At 46.0% G+C, this 22,500-nt stretch overlaps 1 protein-coding gene across 2 annotated transcripts in view; it reads right to left on the minus strand.

Moving 5' to 3' along the window:
* col15a1a (collagen, type XV, alpha 1a) overlaps positions 1 to 22,500 on the minus strand; it is a 93,933-nt gene that overhangs the window by 22,316 nt on the left and 49,117 nt on the right. For both annotated transcript variants that reach the window (XM_062521294.1, XM_062521293.1), the window contains exons 6-23: positions 18,629 to 18,743; positions 17,878 to 17,924; positions 17,364 to 17,555; positions 16,043 to 16,069; positions 13,871 to 13,933; positions 13,502 to 13,579; positions 12,956 to 13,012; positions 12,592 to 12,732; positions 7,097 to 7,141; positions 6,817 to 6,852; positions 6,156 to 6,290; positions 4,197 to 4,259; positions 3,861 to 3,896; positions 3,580 to 3,621; positions 2,320 to 2,382; positions 1,868 to 1,903; positions 1,450 to 1,533; positions 1,196 to 1,261 (exon numbers count right to left, since the gene is read on the minus strand). In XM_062521294.1, the coding sequence (XP_062377278.1) occupies positions 1,196 to 1,261; positions 1,450 to 1,533; positions 1,868 to 1,903; positions 2,320 to 2,382; positions 3,580 to 3,621; positions 3,861 to 3,896; positions 4,197 to 4,259; positions 6,156 to 6,290; positions 6,817 to 6,852; positions 7,097 to 7,141; positions 12,592 to 12,732; positions 12,956 to 13,012; positions 13,502 to 13,579; positions 13,871 to 13,933; positions 16,043 to 16,069; positions 17,364 to 17,555; positions 17,878 to 17,924; positions 18,629 to 18,743 (1,326 nt within the window). The remainder of the gene's footprint in view (positions 1 to 1,195; positions 1,262 to 1,449; positions 1,534 to 1,867; positions 1,904 to 2,319; positions 2,383 to 3,579; positions 3,622 to 3,860; positions 3,897 to 4,196; positions 4,260 to 6,155; positions 6,291 to 6,816; positions 6,853 to 7,096; positions 7,142 to 12,591; positions 12,733 to 12,955; positions 13,013 to 13,501; positions 13,580 to 13,870; positions 13,934 to 16,042; positions 16,070 to 17,363; positions 17,556 to 17,877; positions 17,925 to 18,628; positions 18,744 to 22,500) is intronic.

Genomic DNA, 22,500 nt, shown 5'->3' on the forward strand with positions numbered 1-22,500 from the left:
CTTGAAATCAAATGCCAGCATTGCGCATGAGGGACCAATCATATTTTCTTATGACTTGGAACGCAAGAGACTGTGGAAACAAAGATTAACAGCAATTAACCTTCACAGGCCAATCATAGCAGTTACTCTGACAAGTATGCATGCCAGATTTGACCCAGTGTTTTTCACTACAAACACTGACAAAATCATTGGGGCTTATTCGACTGTTTGGGTTCCAGTGATTGTTCAACATAACTGCTCTCCTGGACTGTGGGGGTGAATCATAAACTCTGGGTGGTGAGTTTTGGGTGGGAAGTCATTTTGCCCAGTGAGATTTCACAGACTCCGGGTTTAAGGGGCTCCGAGAGAGAACAGCTCCACTTGGCTTGGACAAAGTGGATATATGGATAAGATTAACTTAGGCTCGTTTCATTTCATAATGTGCTGAGGTCATTGCATGACAAATATGATACCACCTGCTGTTAGGGGGCATGCATCTTTCTCTTTCTCTTGCTCTTTCCTCTCCCTTTCTCCCTTTCTCTCTCTTTCCTTCTCTCTCTCTCACACACACACACACACACACACACACACACACAGTCAACTATCAGTAAGCCAACCCTGACATTGATTCTAGCCCTAACCATAATTGGGGGGGATTCCTCACTGTCAACATAGTGTCAGCAAACAACTTATTGACCATTTATAAAGGCCCATCAAAATCAGAAAGTTAGAGAAAAACATCTTAAAAAAACAGAACAGTCAGCATTCCCCAACTCTTTGGAAACCAGGAGGCGCAGGCCAGGAAGCTTGTTTTCTTTAACTCCCAAGGCATTTCTGGACAGGACAGCACGACACAAACAAGGCCTCGCTAAACTCGAATTACAAAACAGTGGCGTGTCCTCCTGTCCCAGTGGTTTCTTTGAATGCTGACCACTGTCCCTCACCAGAGGGCTGTTGTCCATCACAAACACATAAAGCACACTCAAAGTCATTTCGAGTTAGTCAGGGTAACACCGGGATGTGGAAGGGTTTGGGGGCGCAGGGGTGGGAACCCCACGCTCTGTTTCCAGCCAAGCGCTGACCACTATCACCGCTATCATGCTACCACCGCCCGAGGAGACGTGCCGTCGCTAACTGAAGAGAAATGCAATTGTGAGGTTCGTCCAAAGCCACCGAATGACAACAGCAGCACAAGGGCAGTACAAGCAAAACTCACCACTGGTCCCTGTGGCCCCAAGATCCCTGAGAAGTTGAAGAGTCCTTCTGTGTCGTTGAGCATCAACTGAGGAGAAGGGGAGATTGACATACTGAGATCAGGGGGGCTCAAGAGGGAAGGACCATTTCTGATCGGTGTGGTTACCACAGGGAAATTATATGTCATGATCTATGCTGAAATCAGCATGCAAGAAAAAGAGACAAATTCTGCCAAGAATTGAACAAACGAAAAGGCCAACTGGTCGGTGGACTCACGTCCTGAAAGTTGATGATGGGTCCTGGTGGTCCTGGAGGACCCGGTGGTCCGACGAGGCCGAGTCCATCTCTGCCAGGCTCGCCCTAGAACACGTTTCAAAGGCAGTTACTCCACAAATCGATCATCCCAGAACCAATGGAGGCAGCTAGAACTCTTAAAGCTAACTTCAAAAGCTGTGAACTCTTCATGATGCATCTTAAACTCTACCAAAAATGTTTACATTTTGTTGGCAAAATAGTTCATTGAGATAGAACTTTTCAGAGTCGTTCTAAGAGAACAGAGATGTTGAAGAACTTGTTATACATTATAAGATACCAACTTTTTCTAGATTTTTTAGGACAATAAGACAATTTACTGAGCAATGCATGTAAGATACCTTTTACAAATCACAAAGCAAAAAGAAAAGGTATTTATTACCTTCAGTCCAGAATCGCCCGCTTCTCCTGCTTGACCCTAAGTGTTAAACAAAAACAGCACTGAAATAGCACCTTAAGTGTGGTGAATCTCTTATAGGTAAAGCATTTTAAACTAAAGCAGATCATGCCAACATCTCAAAATATGTGTATTTCTTTCGTAATGTGAGTGTGTGGTGTGACATTTCATTTTTTAAACACTTGTTGACTTTTCCATATGCTGTAATATGTAAACCAACATTACATTGTATTATGTAGAGGACTACCCTTCAACTGACAGGGTGGGACTAAGGTTCTCTACAGACATGATAATGTTGCATGCTGATGGAATGAGTTAACTATGCTGGACCCTCCATGTGATTGCACCAGTGGGGTGGAAGTGGAGATGATCTGGGGGCTAGTTGGGAAAGAGCCCTTACAGTACATCTCTCGTTTGGAATTACACTCCTACTGTACCTTTGCTCCTGGTAATCCAGGTATTCCAGATTCACCCGCAGGTCCTCTTTCACCGGGGTCTCCCTGGAGGATTGGAGGAGAAATGATCACTGAATCAAAGCCTGGCTGGCTAGTGGCTACAAGGAACATCTTATGCAAAGGTGAGGAACATCAAAGGACTAGATTAGACTTGGGGAGCTGGACAAAAGTATGCAGTTTACACTATTGAACTGTGCTTTTTGAACATGGCACACTTTCATCGTTCACTGCCAGATGGTTGACAGAGTAATTCTTCAACATGAACAGGAGAATGTTCTTCTATACAATATTATATATGATAGCACTAAAAAAAACTAGTGCATGGCCAACATAGTGATACATCCCCTGTATGAACACACACACACACACACACATACACACACACATACACACACACACATAATATGGGTTTGATGAATCCCTGTGCTGTATAGAGTTAACGCGAGGCCTGTCTGCTGTGACCTGTACAGATGTGTCAGGGAGGAATTCATCTGAAATTAAGGACTAATGGGAAACACATGGCAGGGAACCGCTGGATTCTTTTGAGGAATATGAATGGGAAACACTTGTGAGTGTGTGTGTGTGTGTGTGTGTGTGTGTGTGTGTGTGTGTGTGTGTGTGTGTGTATGAACCAAAAATAAAGAGAGAGAAAGCGAGAGAGAGTAATATGTGTGAGAGATATGTGTGTTTGCTTGATTGTTTGCGTTTATAAGACTTTCTTGCCTCTGTTCAAGCATATGTGTGCGTGTCTGTGAGCAAGAAAGCGAGAGTGTGAATGTGTTTAATATATTACTGTGGTATATGCGTGTGTGCATACATGCTGCTGAGTGTGACAGTTGCTCAAACACGCACAGAGCATTTTCATCAAATTTTCATTAAAATTTGATTTAGACAAACAAACAAACAGACAAAGAAAACATTTGCCCAGCTGTCACAGACATGATATTAAAGGCCCAGAACCTACTGGTGTTGGGGAGTAAACATGTTTTATGGACAGCCAAGAGCAGACATCAAACAGACACACAAACAGACGAAAAATCCCAGTGCCTATGAGAAGAGCCAATCACAAATAAAAAGCAAAATAAAGAGTTCACGTGTGAGGATAATGACGAGCTCAGAATGGGGGATGGGGGGTCAGGGGGTGCCATCTCCGTTAGGTCTGATTCTGACAGGTGGATATGGGGATGCTTGTGTGTGTGTGTGTGTTTGTGTGTGTGTGTGTGACTGAAACGGAGAACTGACCTTCACAGAGAGTCCGGGTTTCCCATCAGCACCTCTCTCTCCCTACAGAAGAGATACAAACTTAGTTAAACAGAGTGAGGTCACCAAACAACAGACAGAGGAAAAAATATCTACATCATACACCAACAATTCGGTTGACCACACACACAGACACACAGAATATGACCACACACCCCTTCATTCAGATAACAAAGATTTATGTACACAGAGAGAGAGAGAGAGAGAGAGAGAGAGAGAGAGAGAGAAAGTTATTGTTTTGTTTGTGTGTGTAGGCCACTTACCTTAAGTCCTATAACACCTGGCTGTCCAGGAAGTCCCTATTAAGATAGAAAGCATGTGTTATCTATGAGCCTGTCTGTGAGTGTGCACATAGCATACCAAATTGCACAGTGTGTGTGTATGTGTGTGTGTTTCTGAGTGTAAGACAGTGTGCGTATAAATAAGGGATAATGACTGTCAAGGTGTCCCCAAATACAGAATCTATGGCTGACTTTTTTTACTTTTTAACCGGATTTACTTCAGAGATGCCCTGATATACATAATTAATAGCTCACGGTCAGCCAATCAGAAAATAGCACTTCTTGTCTCCGGGGTATAATTGTACACATTGCACTCACGGGTGGACCCCTGGGCAACACTGCTCCCATGGCGCTTCCCAGCTCCCCAGATCCCTCAAAGTCCTGCAACATATAACACCACAATTAGTTCAGATCAGAAGAGCTACATCACAGTACACAATACACAAACACATACTGTAGGCCTACACAAAAATGACCACATGCAAAAGGGGGACAGCAGTTGCTTTATCCATCTTCCAAGATCAAAAGGAATATGAATTATTGTAGTGTGTTTAAACAGTAATGTGTGTATATTTATGTGTGTAAATTTGTAATTTGCCGTTTGATGGTCTTCCTTATGAGGAGAGAATCAGAATTAAACACCAAGGCAGATGAACTTCGAAAATTGATTTAACTATCCTCACAGAGAAAAAACTCAAGTAGGCTGCCAAACAGCCTATTTCAACTCCCCTTAAATGATCTAGCCCAGCCAGCTGCCTCAAAACCTGTTTGGTCTAAATTGTTTTAGTCCTCAAAGAACAATATATAGTACCTTAATAATATTAGTTTAATAACAATATACAGTATATGACCTTAATCATATTAGTTCAATAATTGACAAATGTATTACAGCTTCCCCTATGTCAAAGGGCAGTATCCACCACTGGAATCTGCCCTTTTGATCCACGAGAAACCTTATAGTAGCCTACTACGCAATGGTTACGGTATCTACTGTGTATGAATGCACTCTACTCATTAATGCACTCTAAAATTACTCATTCTGCTGTCAATACCTTCCTCTTCGCTAACCACTGCAGAGAGAAAATAAACCTCTGCAACACTGAGATATTTCTTTAAACATCATAAATGTATGCAGACTTTATTTAACCTGTAACCACAGGGCTCTCTGCCCTTGCCTGCCAGTGTGTGTGTGTGTGTGTGTGTGTATGTGTGTGTGAGAGAGAGAGAGTCAATAAAACACTCATTAGGAGAAGAGAATGTGTGTAGAATTCAGTAACAAGCGCTACATACTGCAGGAAAATATTTGTGTCGGTCTGCACTCAGCGCTGACCTGCAAATCCTCTGCCTTGGACAAACTGTTTATGAATCAATAAAATACTTTATACTCGCCCTGAAAATAGAGGAAATTTCGACTTTTGACATCACAAATGTTCTAATAAAACATATCTGGAACAGTCTGTCCGTCCCTGTGTGCTAAAATAAAGTCTAATTTGAGTGTGGTTTATAAGTGTCAGGTTATGAGCTCAGACTCTGTCCCAGTGCCCGAGGTCTTTGACGTCACCCTGAACTCTACGTGACTGCATCAATGTAAGCCTTCTCCTTATTTATTTACTTAGCTGATGCGGACTTATCCACAAGGACTTCTAGCACAGGGACAGTACTGGTGTAGGGGACAAACATTTCAACTTAGAGTGTATGCAAAATGCAGACACTTTACTGTATATGTTGTAGATCACAGTATATTAGTAGCCTGACGAAAAAACAAACTCAATCATTTTGTGAGTAGAGTCTAGGCACTCATGAGAATACTTTCCAACACTGGCATGGTGATGGGCGTAGACTTAGCATTTACCGAACCAATTTCACTGATCAGGGAATCCTGACGTTACTTCCTACTTTGCCTAAACTTTACAAACAATAAACAGCATTAAACAATTATGTGAGACTATCTTTGCTGTAAATAAATGTACACATTCTTCCTGCATTCTTTTCAATGTTTGCAGATGCTGCTACTAACATTTACCACAGTCAATTTCGATTTCAAAACTATGGCGTCATTCCCTCTGGTCACTGATTGGGCAGGTCATCTGCTGACTGATGGAAACGTTAGTATAACGTTAGTATAACTATAGTGTTCCAGACTTGTATTTCCCCGAGACCTAGGTGGGTGTAGCCAGGCTAGTATGAGCATTATACTGCCAAGATCAGAACTGAAGATGTCTGAAAATGCAATAGGTATTGCAGGTATGCGCAGATGATGACAGGTAAGACACACACCTCCAGGTTGAATTTGAAGCCGGGTGATGGTGGCCCCGGGGGGCCGGGAGGGCCTGGCGGGCCGGCTGCTCCAGCGGGCCCCTGTGGACCGATAGGTCCTGGGAGGCCGGGCTGTCCGCTTAGGCCCGGGTCACCCTGCAGGGAGAGGGACATCATGAGAGTGCACGTCAAGTGTGAAGGGCCCGGATATGGTGTCCTCTGGGGGACATAAGCTTAAACAGAGTGGGAACTTGCAGGACAGTGTAGTGTGTGTGTGTGTGTGTGTGTGTGTGTGTGTGTGTGTGTGTGTGTGTGTGTGTGTGCATGCTGATATGTTTTGTATGTGTGTGTATGTGCGTGTGTGTGTGTGTGTGTGTGTGTGTGTGTGTAAGAGAGAGAAAGTGTGGTGCAATAGGGTGAAATAAGGAATGTCTGATTGTAATGTGGAAACTGACTGACTACATGTGCTTCCCACAGTGTGTCAGAATTGGCTGAAAAGCTTTCATTATAATAGTAGCAGCAGAGGTCTCCGTTTCATAACCCCTCAAGGCAGCCACTAACTAGAGCTCTGCTGTCTCTGGGGAGGGGGCCTGTAATCAAACAGCATGCATAAATGCATCAAGTATGGATGGAAACCAAATTAGAGGAGATTTAAAGTCCAATGTGGAAGTGGAGGTCTTACCTTTGGTCCTTGAATTCCCGTTAAACCTATGTCACCCTGTCAACAAGACCAGAAGAGCAAAACTGTTGATAGCATATACAGTGAATATCCTTTTTCTTCTACGTTAGGAACTTTCCAACACACTTAAAATGAATAAAACACATATAATATGTGCTTCTGTTGAGAAATAACAGATACAAATAGCACTTAATAATACACACTATTTACACTCCAATTATTTGCCACTGAATTAATGATGGCCATTTCATTATCAAAGATCAAAGGTTAAATCCTACTGTACCTTCTCGCCTGGAGGGCCCTGATCACCTGGACGACCATCAGCCCCCTGGACAAAACAAAACACACTGAATTCACACACAATGCATCCAGCGCAAAATGTAACTACAGAACCATACGGATGCTGTAGATATTCGTACTTTTCAGTAGATATACTACTTCTGTCAGTATCATCGTAATACATTACACCTTTCTTATGCTATTTAGTACACACTGCAATTGCCTATTACATGGATAGACTCCTATGAATATGAACTCCTGGCAATAACATTCCTCTCATCACACTCTTCTAATAAATACAAAATTCAACTAATGATAAGATACATTCGGACAAAATGATGCAGTTGGCAACCCCGAGTCTGTAGACAATCAGAGCCTTCTCCAGTGACGGAGAGTGCCTGAGCGATTGCCCGAGCCACCGGTGGGGTTGCAAGCCCACACTGACTGATTGTGCTTGCTCAGACTCCCCAGTCCACGCCAGCGCAGGCCTGTCAGAGACAGGTGGAGCGGGGTTTTGCTGAGCATGTGGGTTATGCAAGCAATCATTCTCTCTCCCATGATGGATGTATCCAGGCTGAAACGAGATTGGAACATCCAACAGAGGGAGAGGAAAAAAGAGAGAAAAAGAGCGGGGAGGAGAGGAGGAGGGGGGGCTGAGTTTGATGAAGTGGCAGTCAGTTTTACGATGTCAGCTTCAGATCAAAGCCAGTGGCCCCACATTCACACACACACACACACACACACACACACACGCACGCACGCACACAGACACACACACACACACACACACACACACACACACACACACACACACACACACACACACACACACACACACACACACACACACACACACACACACACACACACACACACACACACACACACACACACACACACACAGGCAGAGAGAGGGCCAGTGTTTGACGAGGTGCTGTGTACTGGACCCCTCGCCTCTCTCCTGCCACGAGAGCAGAGCCGGGGGAACACAGGCAACACAGCGCCGCATGTCTCCTGCCATCCTCATCACTCCTCATCGTTTGTGCACCTCATTCTTTCACCTCTTCACTCTTTCTCACTCTTTCACCCCGTGCCCCTTTCAGCACTCTCTCTTTGGTCTCCTCATTTACTGTCACTGTTAGGCCCTCACCTCCACTGATCACTCTCTCTCTTTTCTCATCTTCCCCTATTCAATCCTTTCTCTCACTCTTTTACTTCTCACACGTTCCCTCTGTCTTTCCCTCACTCATTCACAGTGTTTGTCATTCACATCTTTTTCCTCATCTCTCTTCAACACTCTTATTCCACCTCTCTTTTCTCCCACTTTTCAATAGCTATTCCCTATTCAATCCATCTCTCATTCACACTCTCTTTCAATTCTTTTTCTGTTCTATTTCTCTTTATCTATCCCGTTCTCCTGTCTCCCCTCCCCCGCTGTCAGTGATCTGCCCTTATTGGTTTATCTGATCATACATACAGTAATCCCACTGAATGGATCCGCTCAACACGTCCACTCCAGACGCTCCAACACACTCCGATCATTCAACTTTCAGCTGACAGTCTGGGAGAGCAGCCACGATATGCTGCTGAAAGATGGAACTCCCAACTCTCAGCAATTATGTGTGAAATGTTTAATTATAATGTGGTTTATTATAAAAGTATGTGTGTGTGTGTGTGTGTGTGTGTGTGTGTGTGTGTGTGTGTGTGTGTGTGTGTGTGTGTGTGTGTGTGTGTGACAATGTCCAACACTAAAGTAGAGACAGTGTGTTTGGCATGTAGTGTGCGGTGTACACATGTGTATTTAGTATTTATAGTATGTGCACGTCTGGTTACAGTATGTTTGTGTGAGTGTGTTCCTGACCGTACTATGTGTGTATGAACATGTGTGTGTTCCTTTGATCTAAACAGTCAATCTCTACATAGCTGACACATAGATCAATCTATGAGGGGAAATGTGCAACTCTAATGGAAAACAGTTTGGCTCGGGATCCAAACAGTGGTGTTACCTTCATGTAAGCGCAGAACAAAACTTAGCTTGGGGATTTGATACATGATTAGGCCAACGTGTGGTGTGTGTGTGTGTGTGTATGTGTGTGTGTGTGTGTGTGTGTGTGTGTGTGTGTGTGTGTGTGTGACAATGTCCAACACTAAAGTAGAGAAACTTAACATCCTCTGTGGGACTGGCATGAAAAGGGGCAAGCTGTATGTGTTCCTGTGTGTGTGTGTGTGTGCGCACATACAGTACTGTATGTGTGTGGTTTTGTAAAGGTGTATACTGTATGCTTGTGCACATGTGTGTGTGTGTGTGTGTTTGCACACATATGTGTGTACATATGTGTGTGCTTATGTTACTGTGTGTGTATGCCTGTGCACATACCTGTGTGTGTACAGTATATGTGTGTGTGTATGTACAGTATGTGTGTGTGTGAGAGAGAGTGTATGTGTATGTGTATGTGTACAGTGTGTGTGTGTGAGTGTGTGAGTGTGTGAGTGTGTGTGTATGTATGTGTATGTGTGCGAGTGTGTGTGTGTGTGTGTGTGTGTGTGTGTGTGTGTGTGTGTGTGTGTGTGTGTGTGTGTGTGTGTGCATGTGTGTGTTAAGAGGTGAGATGGCACACATGAGTACAGAGCAGACCACACAGCATGAGCCCCAGGTCAGTCAGATGTGTTTGACAGAGAGAAGAACAGAGGGCAGAGAGAGAGAGAGAGATGGAGAGGGAGAATGAGAGTGGAAGAATGTTTATAAACACAGGCAAGTTCACTTCATGGTGTGTGTGTGTGTGTGTGTGCATTGGCTTTGTGTGTGTGTTCAGTATATGCTTGTGTCTGTGCATGATTGTTGTGTGTCTGTGAGTGCGTTTGCATGTGTGAGTGCATGTGCACGTCTTTGTGAGTGTGTGTGCGCAAACTGCGCATGTGTGTGCGTGTGTGTGTGTGTGCGTGTGTGTGAGAGAGGTTGTTTGTCTGTGCATGAAAACCATAAACAACTCCGCAGATCATTAATCACTGTCTGTAACGTGCTCGTGCCTTCACGTTAACATGTTCAAGAATCCCTCGCTCTCTCGCTGTACTTACACAAATATACTCGCCATCTCAACATACTTAGCAGCACGTTAGCTATCATTAGTGGTTGCTGAGTGGCCAGGAATATGAACTAAGCACTAAAGCTCACTGTAACCATTTCCTCCATCATTACAGTGCAATAAAATCATAAAATGTTTGAAACGTCAAAAAAACGTTCTGTCCCATGAACCCGAGCGCTCGCGTACAAGCGTTCGCTACGTGACTTAAATACACGTCCTAAAATGAGGACTGTGCGTAACCCATGACTCTCACTCTTTCCATGGGCTACTTCTGAAAACAGACTCGGCGACTCTGCCAGGGACCAGAGACCGAGACGGGGAGTCTTGTTCCCACGGTAACGGGACCTCGGAGGCCAATTACTGACATTCTGCCGTCTGATTGACAGCTCAAATGTCCGGTTTGGGTGGGATCTCACCCGCGCTGGTGTCTGCCCTGACGACACCGTCTTGTGTGATTACTTGGATAAACACATTCCTTCTGGAACGTTCTAGAGGGAGAGAGGGCTAAGAGGGCCTGCCTGTAGGCATGAATTGGGACTTTGGCGTAGCAGAGCCACAGATCGGCAGAGAGCTGCTGTAATTTAGTTTCCTGTGAGGTTTGCCTGAGTCTGACAGGGCACTAGCAACCACCTGTAGGGCTCCATAGCTGATCAACAGAGTTGCCCCTGTGATGGCGTACTACTACTGTAGATAGTACTGAAAACAATGCAGTCACATCCAAACACACACACAAGTGCACACAAGTGCACACACTCATTGAAGCACACCAACTGTGCACAAGCACACACACACATTCACAAACATGCAACCACACACAGATACTGATACCCAGTGAAATTCCTGGAAAAAGCATAATGATGCAGTCATTAACGTACCCACTGTACATTAAATTGCCTCATTTTGCTATTTTGGGTTGTGGCACATATGGCTAGCAGTTATGCATGTTTACGCGCTATGCGAAGAGCAAAACACTATGCACTGAAGCAGCTACGTCAGCTAAAGCAAGTAAGGGCCGAAGCAGCGGGAGAGAAATCTGTGGTGGATGTTTATTGGGATAATTGTGGGGGTGGGGCTGTTTCTGGTCTGTTGATGTCACCACCAGCCAGAGCCAATCAAATACCTCGCCTGAGCCTGAGCCCGAGCCCGAGTCCGAACCCCAGCCCGAACCCCAGGCCGAACCCCAGGCCGAACCCGAACCCCAGCTCCAGCCTGACCCAGCTTCTGCCCTTGAATCAAGGTCAAATGCAGTGACGGTGCTAGTCAGCCAGTCCTCAGACACCTGCAAACACACACGCCAGCGCACAGACGTCACACAGAGCGCAGAGCCCGCGTCCCTAAAACCCGTTTCAAAGCCAGCGCGGGCCGCGGACCCACAGCGCTTAATCCAGTAGAGCAACAGGCCGAGAGAGGGCTTTGCTGCAGTGTAATATCCTGTGCAAACAGCAGGCTAATCCCCGTCTTACAGCCAGGATGTGGTTCATTACTTTCCACAATGATTCTGACCCCGCCGACTTGTCAACATAGCCTTTGCTGTTGATCCGGCAAATGTGTGTGTGTGTGTGTGTGTGTGTGTGTGTGTGTGTGTGTGTGTGCGAGCGTGTGTGTGTGCGTGCGTGCACATATAGTTGTCTGTGTTTGTTCTCAGCAGCCTGAGCCCTTTGGTTCACTGCTAATATAAATCAAAGTAACTCAATTCTGCTCACACACCTGTTGCCCTGCAGAGGTTAGACACGGGGCGGACATGTCATTAGGCATTTCTGCTGTTTGTAATAAATCTACATGTGTAGTACACTGTGTCGTGACCCCCTGGCCATGCTGTTTTGTTTATATTAGTCTCGTATCATTCATTCCAATGTTATTCCAAGCAGTTCTTACTACTTCATGTCGAACTCCCACGAGAAGAAACGAAATGAAAAAACGATTACGCTCACTCATCCAACACCATGACGCACAGACATGCTCTGATGCTGATTACGTCTGCTGGTTAAGCATGCTGCACACCGATATCGTTCAGGAGAGTGTGCGCTATTTCCATTATATTCCAGAGAGAACCTGGGGAACATGGATGTGTCTCCAAAGAGAATGATTTACACTATGAACATGTACTAGAGTGGGTCACATGCCCTTAAGAGGACATGGTACAGGTTAACCTTGCTGGCTGTCTTACAGATCATCTAAACATCAACTATCTGTCCTCTTCTGGATTGATGACTTGTTGAATGATGAACTGTCTGTCCTCTTCCGGTTTGATGGCTTTATGAATGTCATGGTTCAGAGTGGTCTTGCTCCCTTGCTTTAAAGAGCAATAACTACACCAAAGACCGACACTCTACAGACTTTACAGGGTAGCTTTTGGCTAACACTCAGGAAATCATGTGTTAATGAAAACTGACACTACACCAGAGAGGGTACTCACAGGTAGGCCAGGTTTACCCATCTCCCCATCCTTCCCATCTCTCCCAGGGGCTCCCGTTGGTCCTGGCTGCCCAGGAAGGAGTTCCTGAGATGGGCCTGGAGGGCCAGGCTTTCCTGGGGGCCCTGGAGGTCCAGGGGGTCCCTGGAGAGGACAAACACAAACTCCACCATTAGAGATGAAGTACATAAACATTTTACATTTATAACATCATATCTAAAACATCCAACATATAACACCCAGCTTGTATTAGGTTTCAAATCTGGCCCAATACTTGAGATGGCAGGCCCATCCAGAGGGCTTGCACACCAGTGAGTATACAGCACATGAGATATGAGTGTCTGCATGTGAAAGGGGACGCTCTTACTCTGACCACCTCCGTGTCACTGTCAAAGTCCTCAAACCCAGAGCCTTCCACACCCTCCTGGAAAGAAGAGAGAAACATTCAGGCTCTGAACTCAGGCTCCAGGTTCCATGATATCATTCAACGCATTGACTGCTGATGAGGATGCATTGGTGTCCTCGTCTGATGCTACCTCATCTCCGTGTGCCATATGGTGCCCTTTTCATGCACAGCATTTGAAGGACAAGCAGTGGATCAGCAACATTTTTATGGCCACAGCCACATCATCATCTGTGCGTCACTGATGGTGCTGCAGTCCCTCTATGTCTCTCTAATACCTTTTACTCCACTGGAGGAACAAATGAAGCACAGCGTATTCTAAAGGCCTAGCTGTTCATTTCATGCGCCTTTCATCACATCTGGAGCATGAATTAGCATTAGTTCATTTGAGTTTTAGCGTTAGTTACTGTTTCTTTCAGTAAGGTTATAGATCCTACCATGTATCTGTTTAGTTTGCTGGAGTATAATTCTGACCATGTATGACCATGTACCATGACCACCAATTCTTACCATGTATTTGAAGGAGGCTGGTTTTCCTGGGGGGCCGGGGAGGCCAGGGGGTCCAGGACGTCCAACACCAGCATCACCCTACGGGAACAAGACCACTGGTCAGCCATTTCATAAGTGACCTTGGCTAAGGAGAATAGAATACCGGTACCTACTAAACTGACCTACTGAAACAGCTATTAAAAGGTATATATCAGTAACAATATGAATATTAATACCAATGCCACAGTCAATTTCAACTCCACATCAGTATGTGATCAATGTCAATAGAGAACCATATGCAGGACATTAGGGTGGGCCTGGCCCCCTGGGGTGACTATATGAGGGTTGGGAGGTTAGTGGTGTGTGTGTGTGTGGGCGGTGTTCCGGCACCTTCTCTCCTTTGGGTCCTGCGTCTCCTGGGAGCCCGGGGAAGCCCTGAGGACCAGCCTGTCCCTGAGGAGAGACAAGAGCACAGCGAGATGCACATGAGCCAGAGGCACACGCACACAACCACTCAGCTCAGGGGCTGTCTGTGTTAGGGGGCAACACCGACCCCCCCCTCCGCACTGCCAACACTCCTCCTGTCTGCCTCCCAGCATCACACGTAGAGATACGCACACACGCATACACGCACGCGCACACGCATACACACACACACACACACACACACACACACACACACACACACACACACACACACACACACACACATTCTCTCTCTCTCTCTCCCTTTCTCTCTCTCTCTCTCTCTCACACACACACACACAGCACATATTTTTTTCACACAAACACGCAGACAAATCCTACACACAAACAGCAGTGAGAGGCGAGCCACAGATGCACCCCACATGTGCGGGGGCCCCCCTCTGTAAATCTGGACCGGGTCGTAACCCTGGCTGCAGTTTAATCAGACGCACAGGTGTGCAGGTGCTATCGTCACCCAATCACAGCGGGGCGTACACATGAAAGACCGGGACCACCGCTGTGATCAACCACCCCACCTTTCTACACACACACACACACACACACACACACCATCCCCACCACACACACACACACACACACACACACACACACACACACACACACACACACACCATCCCCACTACAAACACACACACACACACCATCCCCACCACCCTTTGGTGAGGTAAGTCTGTGCGGTGCAACCCAATCAACTCGGCCAGCCTCCCCACTAATGGCTGTGCATGCGATGCGATCTGATTCGGAGAGGTTTTGTGAGGCAAGAGAGCGTTTCCATTCCATTTCCATCTCCGTGCCTTGGCACAGGGAGAGGCTCCGCTACGCATCTGCAGGAGACTGGCACAGCTCTGATTGGATGGAGGGATGAAGAGAGATGATGAGGGTGATGCAATGCTGAGTATGGAGGGAAGGAGAAAGAGGGAGGGAGAAAGGGTAGAGGAAGGGAAGGAGAGGGAGAGAGAGAGGGGAGAAAGGTAGAGGGAGAGAAGGAGAGAAGGAGAGAGGGGAGAAGGAGAGAGGGAGAGAAGGAGAGGAGAGAAGGGAGAAGGAGAGAGGGAGAAAAGGAGAGATGAGAGAAAGGTAGAGGGAGAGAAGGAGAAACAGAGAGGGAGAAAAGGAGAGAGAATGAAGGAGAGAGCGGGGAGAAGGAGAGACATGGAGAGAAAGAGAGAGAGAGGGGCAGAGGTAGAGGGTAAAACAGGGCCATAGAGAGTGGGTGAAAAAGAAATAGAAAATAGAGAAATAGAGACAGAAAGGGAGAATGGGGGGATCTGAGGGTGGGAGAAAGAGAGAGGTGAGAGAAATGGGGAGGAGGACATTGATAGAGAGAGTCTATTTGAGAGAGTGGCACATTCGTTTTTATAGAGGAGAGTGATAGTGGCACAGAGAAAATATGTGGGATACATTTTATATGTTTCCCATTGTATTAACCATTTACTATAGCTTACATATAATTAACTCTAGTTGCCATCCTGACCTTAGGAATGTGGAGGTGACCCCATAGTGAACCCATGGCACACAAATACAAACATGGTTGAGGAGTTCTTGTAAACATTCTTATCTCTGTTAATCACCAGGTGGTTAAAGACTCACTGAAGTGTATCTGGTGATGTTCCATGTGTGTGTGTGTGTGCGTGTGTTAAGGGTATAAGAACAGGCTTCGCCCACAGATGTGTGGGCTTGTTACTTTGACTTCATGTGAGTAACATGCTCCCGGTATCGTAAATAAAGCTGCAGTCTCACACCAGTTGTCTTGGAATAATTTTGACCACAAGTGCATATGTGTGAAGATGTGTAAAGGTGATCCAACATTTCAACTGAAATTGCACACCATAGACACACACACACACACACACAAACACACCCACAGACATAGATGGGGGTAATGTTTGTGTGGGTTGTGTGTGTGTCAGTGTGTGTGTGTGTGTGTATGTGTGTGTGTGTGAGAGAGAGAGAGAAGAGAGATAGAGTAGATTTGAGGAGACAGGTGAAGAGTGACAGGTGACTGTGGGCAGGTGAGACAGGCCAGGAGCGTAATGAGCAGACAGTGTTCTGACTGACTGGTTGCATCATACTTACAGGGTCCCCATCTTTGCCCCGCACACCCTGCAAGACAAAGAGAGAGCTCATTTAACTCAACAGGGACCAGATTTATGGGCTTCTCATTTCCCCAAAGTTCAGTTTGCTGCAAAACACAATAGTCTGCAGGTAACATTAATATATTATGTTTATCAGTAAATATGCATGGTAGTCAAAAGACACTTTGGAAGATCTGTAGTTTTATAAAGTAAGGCATCAGTTGCCCTGAGTCAATAAAGTTTTGTTTCCAGTCCCTGGTAGTGGAGTGGTGACAGTATGGTGGCTGTTGTAGCCAGTTATTAATCTGTACCAGGACACATGCACAGCAGGACCTGGAGTGCCCTTGATCTCCTTCACTTCTTTGTATGAGAGATGTGTGTCATATCAGTAATATGGTTCCATTAAGACTTAATATAATGCATACACAAAAGTACTTTGTAAAGACTTAACCACCTAAACACAAACATATCTTAACTTCAGCTTCTAAACATTATTAGCCACAAAACAACAATAATAATCATTTCAACGTTTTTCAATCTCATTTCAGGATGCGATGGCCAGTATTAAGAAGTCATTAATCCCCGGTCTGTGCAGAAGACATGCTTTTCTTTCCTGTCCCAGGCAGGGAGGCTGCACAGAACACAATGTCACTGACACACAGCTATGCAGATGGATGACTGGGACGCCCCGACTCTGGTGCCAAACCGCTCCGAAGAAAAGCAGAGGAAAGGCATCCTCTCTCTCACTCTCTTACTCTCTATCTCTCTCTCCCTCTCTCTCTCTCTCAATCGTTTGCTTTAAGAGAAGAGGGAAGAAAGCGCTCGCTGCCTGCCAAGGCTGTTTGCTCTGTTTACGAAGGGCTGCTTGCTGCGTGCCGACACATTCATTGCAACACAACCCATCGGAGCTGGGATTGGTCAGCACGCCAATGAGGTGCCAAAGCGACAGGGTCTGACCACAGCCTTGTCACGCGGGACCTCAAACACATGGGATTAAGTGCCCCAGTGGGGGGTTTACGAGGGCAACACCTCCGTGTTCTACACCACTCTCGATGCTGTCAGAGGGGCAAACGGAGCCATGATGCCATTACAAGAGGGGGCAATTAGCCACAATTACTATGGCAAGGGTTCTGACATGATGTGTGTTTGTCTGTCTGTGTGAAGCCATGGGGAAACTTCTCCGGGTGGGACTGTTAAGGGTGGGGTGACATCACACACACACACACACACACACACACACACATTTAAGTGTTGGGGTGTCATTCTGGGATGCTGCTCTGAGCGTGGGAGTTTTGGGAGCGTTTTGGAGAATCAATACTCACATGCTCTCCATTTTTGCCAGGAATTCCTGGGACCCCTGGTGGCCCTGAGGGTCCTTGAGGCCCCCTGGGGCCAGGATCTCCTGACCCAGAACTGGTGCCTGAAGCTGGGGTGGAACGGCCCGCAGGCCCGGGGGGACCTGGAGGACCTGAGGGGCCAGGGTCCCCCTTCTCTCCTTTCATACTAGGCCTCATCTGTGGGAGACACGATGAAGGTTTAATGATGCTTACACGTGGAACTGTCTATTGGAGGCAGCAATGCAACATGCGGACAACATACACTTGCAGAATAAACAAGCTGACATTTTGCAGGCACACACAAATGTACCCACACACTCATTTATTTAGTTACATATAGGCCAGGACAAACAAACTAAAATCTAAAAAGAAATTTTGTAAATACACACAAACGCACACACACACACACACACACACACACACACACACACACACACACACACACACACACACACACACACACACACACACACACACGCACACACACACTCTTACTTACATGGGTTTCTGTGTGACTTGTGTCCAGCCTGGCAGTGTGTTCTGTGGCTGCATGAAGACAATAGACTCTTTAATGTACATTGTGGGAGTTGGTAACATATTCTTAGACATGCCTGAAAAACAATCGTGTCTCCAAAATAATTTCCCAAGCCCTGGGCATATGTCCCTCTGTGGTAATTCACAACCATAATGACTCAGCTCTCTAAATATAAGAGTGAAAGATGAGTTCGTTTGCATCTCTGGAAGCAGATCAAGGCTCAGCTCCAAACACAGTAAAGAGGCAGTAATGCCCATTCAGTGGCTATGAACATCCAATTGGGATGAACAAGGACTCAGACAATACCATGCCTCAGCAATTTTATACTAGAGACAAATGGCTTTACTGCCCCCTGCTGGGGATATGCATATTCCCAATGGCTTTCACTGACTGCAAGGCACAGCATGTTGTCCATCAGAGCTCGGCACTAACTCCCTTTTTGTCATGGATGCTATCTGAATGTTCTCTTATGGACTATGACCAATTCTGTCACAGCTTTCATTCATTCATGTTGATCATTCATTCAGGTTGACCATCGGTAGTTTTCATGACTTCTTTCTTCAAATGCACTTTTAACCTGCAGTATTTCAGCTGACTCTTTCATTTACCTGTACTCCTTTCACTTGCAGACTCAGTCACTCTCTGTTACTGGACTGAGCCTTTGAGCAAAACTCCCTGATGCACATGTGTGTCCTAAGAAGGTACAGTCCCTTACCTCTCTCATCGGGCAGGTCGATGGCCTGACCAGACGTCTCCTCCTCGAGGTCCTCATCGTCTGAGGATGCTTCAGTGGGCGGGGCCTGGACGGGCGTGGTCAGGAAGTCCTCTGGCTGAGGGAGAGAGACGAAGGGAGTGAGTGAGATGGATAGACATACTGTAACATGAGAGAAGAGAGGAGAGCATAGTGAAAAAGAGAGAAAGAGTAGAAGAGCGAGAGAGATGGAGAAAAGAGGAGAAGGAAGGAGTGAATGGAGTGGATGGCTGGATATATAGATGGACAGTATTAGGGCTTTGAACCCTGTATATATTCAAAAACATCACCATGCAACTTTATCAATTCCACAACATGACAGGTGTTGAAATGTGTATCATAGGGAGGAATTACCAAGATATACGATCCACTATATGATCTGGCACAGCCCCAGAGGGAACCAGGGAGATAAGAGAGAGGAGATGAGAAGAGGGGGATGAAAAGACAGAGATATGAAGGAAAAGAGAGATTAGGAGAAGTAACAGGGCAGGAGGAGAGGAACATATATTCTAGGGAGAGGGAGATGTAGGGAGGGAAGCAGAGAGGCAGAGGAAGAGATATATTACACTTAGTTTACATCTTTATGCTTTTATTATCATCATTATGGGTTGTTCTCTATGCTATAGCAATGTTGCCTGCCAATAACGTGCATGGAATTGAAAAGTGAGAGGGAGGATGGGTAATGAGATGAGCTAAGGGAGAGAGAAACAGGGAATGGAGAGTTGGAAAGTAGGCTTCATGATGAGAGAGGAAGCCGCCGAAAGAGAAGAGGGTGAAGGAAAGAGGGAGGTAGTGAGAGAGTGAGAGAAAAGGGAGGGAAGGGAGGATGAGGTAAACAGAAGGAGATGGGGTGAGAGAGAGGAGAGAGGTACAGAGGTGAAGTTGTCAAGGCTGTTATGGAGCCTCTCACACTCATTAAAAGCCTCCTCTTCGGATCACTAGATCTACAACCAAATTCCATAGACGCCATTGTTGTGTCAAATTCCAATCCACTGATTCAAACTCACAATTTGGACAAAGTGGACAAATACCGAAGAAGTGTGGCTTTAATTCATTCCAGAGCTTTGGTTGACGAAGAAAGCTGCTTCCGACATTTTGTACTTGACTTTTATACTTTTTCTCATGTCATCACTTGTTTTTGTGGACTCAGAAAAGAAGGATGATGCCATATCTCCTTCACCAAACTAGGTAATACATAGTTGCCTAGTTCCTCCACCTATTTACTCCTTATGACCTCTAACCTTGCTGAACAGACACTTCTTATGGGTCACTCAATTCTTGGCGCCAAGCCTTATTTGTTTTTGGCTAATAGCCCTGCTGGTTCACCAAGCCAGGCTTCAATTCATATAATAAAGACACTAAACCTCAAAGCTCATAAAGTTTACAAATGAAATGTTGCACAGACCTGAAAGTTGTTGGTTCCTGGCTTCCACCGTTGTGCTCTTGAGCAAGGCACTTATAAATTTGCTCCGGGGACAATGTAATGACAATAATCCCTTGTAACGTAGCTGACATATGTAAGCCACTTTGGATGGAAAAGCGTCTGCTAAATGTAATGTAACTAGACGCATGTTTGCATTGTAATCAGCATAAGTCAAAATCGCCCACTGATTTGAAGCTAACAGAATATGGAAGAAGGCAATACATTCACTTCATTAACAGTCTATGCTCGCTGCTACAAGCTATGAGCCATTTTGTTGGTAATGCAAACCAACTAGCTCAAAACTCCTACAACTAACAGAATTTTGCATTTCCGTATATAATAGGGACCTATGAGCTGCAATCTGCCTCCCACCCCTCCCATCAGGACCTGCTATGTTTGACATTTTCAGAAGCATCTGCTTCTGAATAATGAACGTGAGTGGACAAAGACGATAAATACTGTATCAATCCATTTCCTAAATCATGCTGTGCTGGGAGACTCTGCCATGACCTGTATATATAACTGTACAACAGACAGCAAAACGTCTATAATCAGCTATCAGCTAATACAACACAATCATTATGCTAAATCCCTGAATAACATTCGTTGTGTAAATCACAAATAATTATCCTTGGGAAGATGCAAAAATCATCCCAAACAATGCTGTGTTTTCCCATGCTGGTAATAAGTCTTCTGGTCATAACTCTCTCTCTCTCTCCCTCTCTGACACACACACACACACACACACACACACACACACACACACACACACACACACACACACACACACACACACACACACACACACACACACACACACACACACACACACACACACACACACACACACACACACACACACACACACACTTCTGGTGCTGCTGGAGGCATTTACAGTGATTTAAGTGCCATCACACTGTGCTGAACATGTGTAAACCTGACTGAGTGGTATCATGGGGCAGCTGGGTGGAGTGCTTGTGGTCTGAGAGACTTCAGACTGTGCTGGTGTTGTCCTGTAGAGGGCAGCAGATCACACACATGGAGCTCCCACAGGCACCCTGATCCTGGTCCAAACCCACATTCTCTAGAGGCCACTATGCTCTGGACCTGATCCTGATGTGCTACACGTGTTCTGCGCCCCACTCTGAGGGAGTGGGCTCAGTGGGGTGTGCCAGCGCTTTACTGCGTGGTGTGCTGTGTTGTGTTGTGTGGTGTGGTGTGTTGTGTTGTGTGCTGTGGGGTGGGGTGGTGTGGTGTGGTGTGGTGTGATGTGGTGTGGTGTGGTGTGCTGTGGTGTTGTGCTGTGCTGTGTTATGTGTGTTGTGTTGCGTTGTGTTGTGTTGTGCTATATTATGTAATGTTGCATGGTGTTGTGCTGCTAAGCTGTGCTGTTCTGTGTTATGCTGTGTATTATATTGTGTAGTGTTGTGATGTGTTGCCTGGTTCTGTGCTATGCAGGATCATCATGCTGTTTGTTGCATAGCATTGTGATATGTTGTGTTGAGCTATGTGGTACTGTGCTATGCTGCGCTTTGTTACATTGTGTTGTGTAGCATTGTGTTGTGCTGTTCTCTGTCTGTGTGCTGCTGTTTTCTTGGAGACATGAATGCCTGCCAGAGCCAACACTGATGCCAAAAGACCAGGACCGTGTCCCAAAGGATGCTAGGAAAACCCACCAGTCCAGCCCGGCTGGGGCCAGCGGTCGGCACATCCCACACTGCACTGCAGCAGCCCAATTACCCAGGATTCACAGCATTCCGATGAGGTCACTGCGGTTGCAGGGCCAATCCCCCCTCCTGCCCCCTTGCGCTCAGACAGGGGAGATGACACGAACAATCTGTCTGTCTGACGGAGCATGGGAACATGGGGAACCCTGCACCAGGCACACCTCCACAAAAACACTACCACACAGCACAGCACAGCACAGCACAGCACAGCACAGCACAGCACAGCTACATGGCCACAACCACACAAACCACACAGAAGACACACCTGTAAATAATCAATCAACCAGCTCAGAGACTGTGGGAGGCTAGAGTATCATCATCAAAGGGGACTTTGCCATGTGGGCAGGCTACAGCACCCAGTGCTGCTCACTCTTAACGACTAACTAAACTAACCAAGAAGCTCATATGTTTATAGCTTATGAGTTCTAAACTAACTATATGACATTTTCTTCGGGGTCATTGCACAATGTCTGTGCTGCTTCTCCTCATCAGTGCTGTTTGAAGTGGACGCATCAAATCACTCTCTCCCTGTGTGGTCTGGCCCCGTTTAAAATGGATGTCTAGAGAAGCCCAACCCCGCTGATCTGAGTCCAGCCTGTCAGCCCTTGACGCATACAGACAGCCACCCCAGCAGCAACCACTGAGGAAGGATTTGTTCTATTGCTTTATGTTTTCTTGTAAGGGGA

The sequence above is a fragment of the Sardina pilchardus genome, chromosome 19, assembly GCF_963854185.1.
Source record: "Sardina pilchardus chromosome 19, fSarPil1.1, whole genome shotgun sequence".
Lineage (NCBI taxonomy): Eukaryota > Metazoa > Chordata > Actinopteri > Clupeiformes > Clupeidae > Sardina > Sardina pilchardus.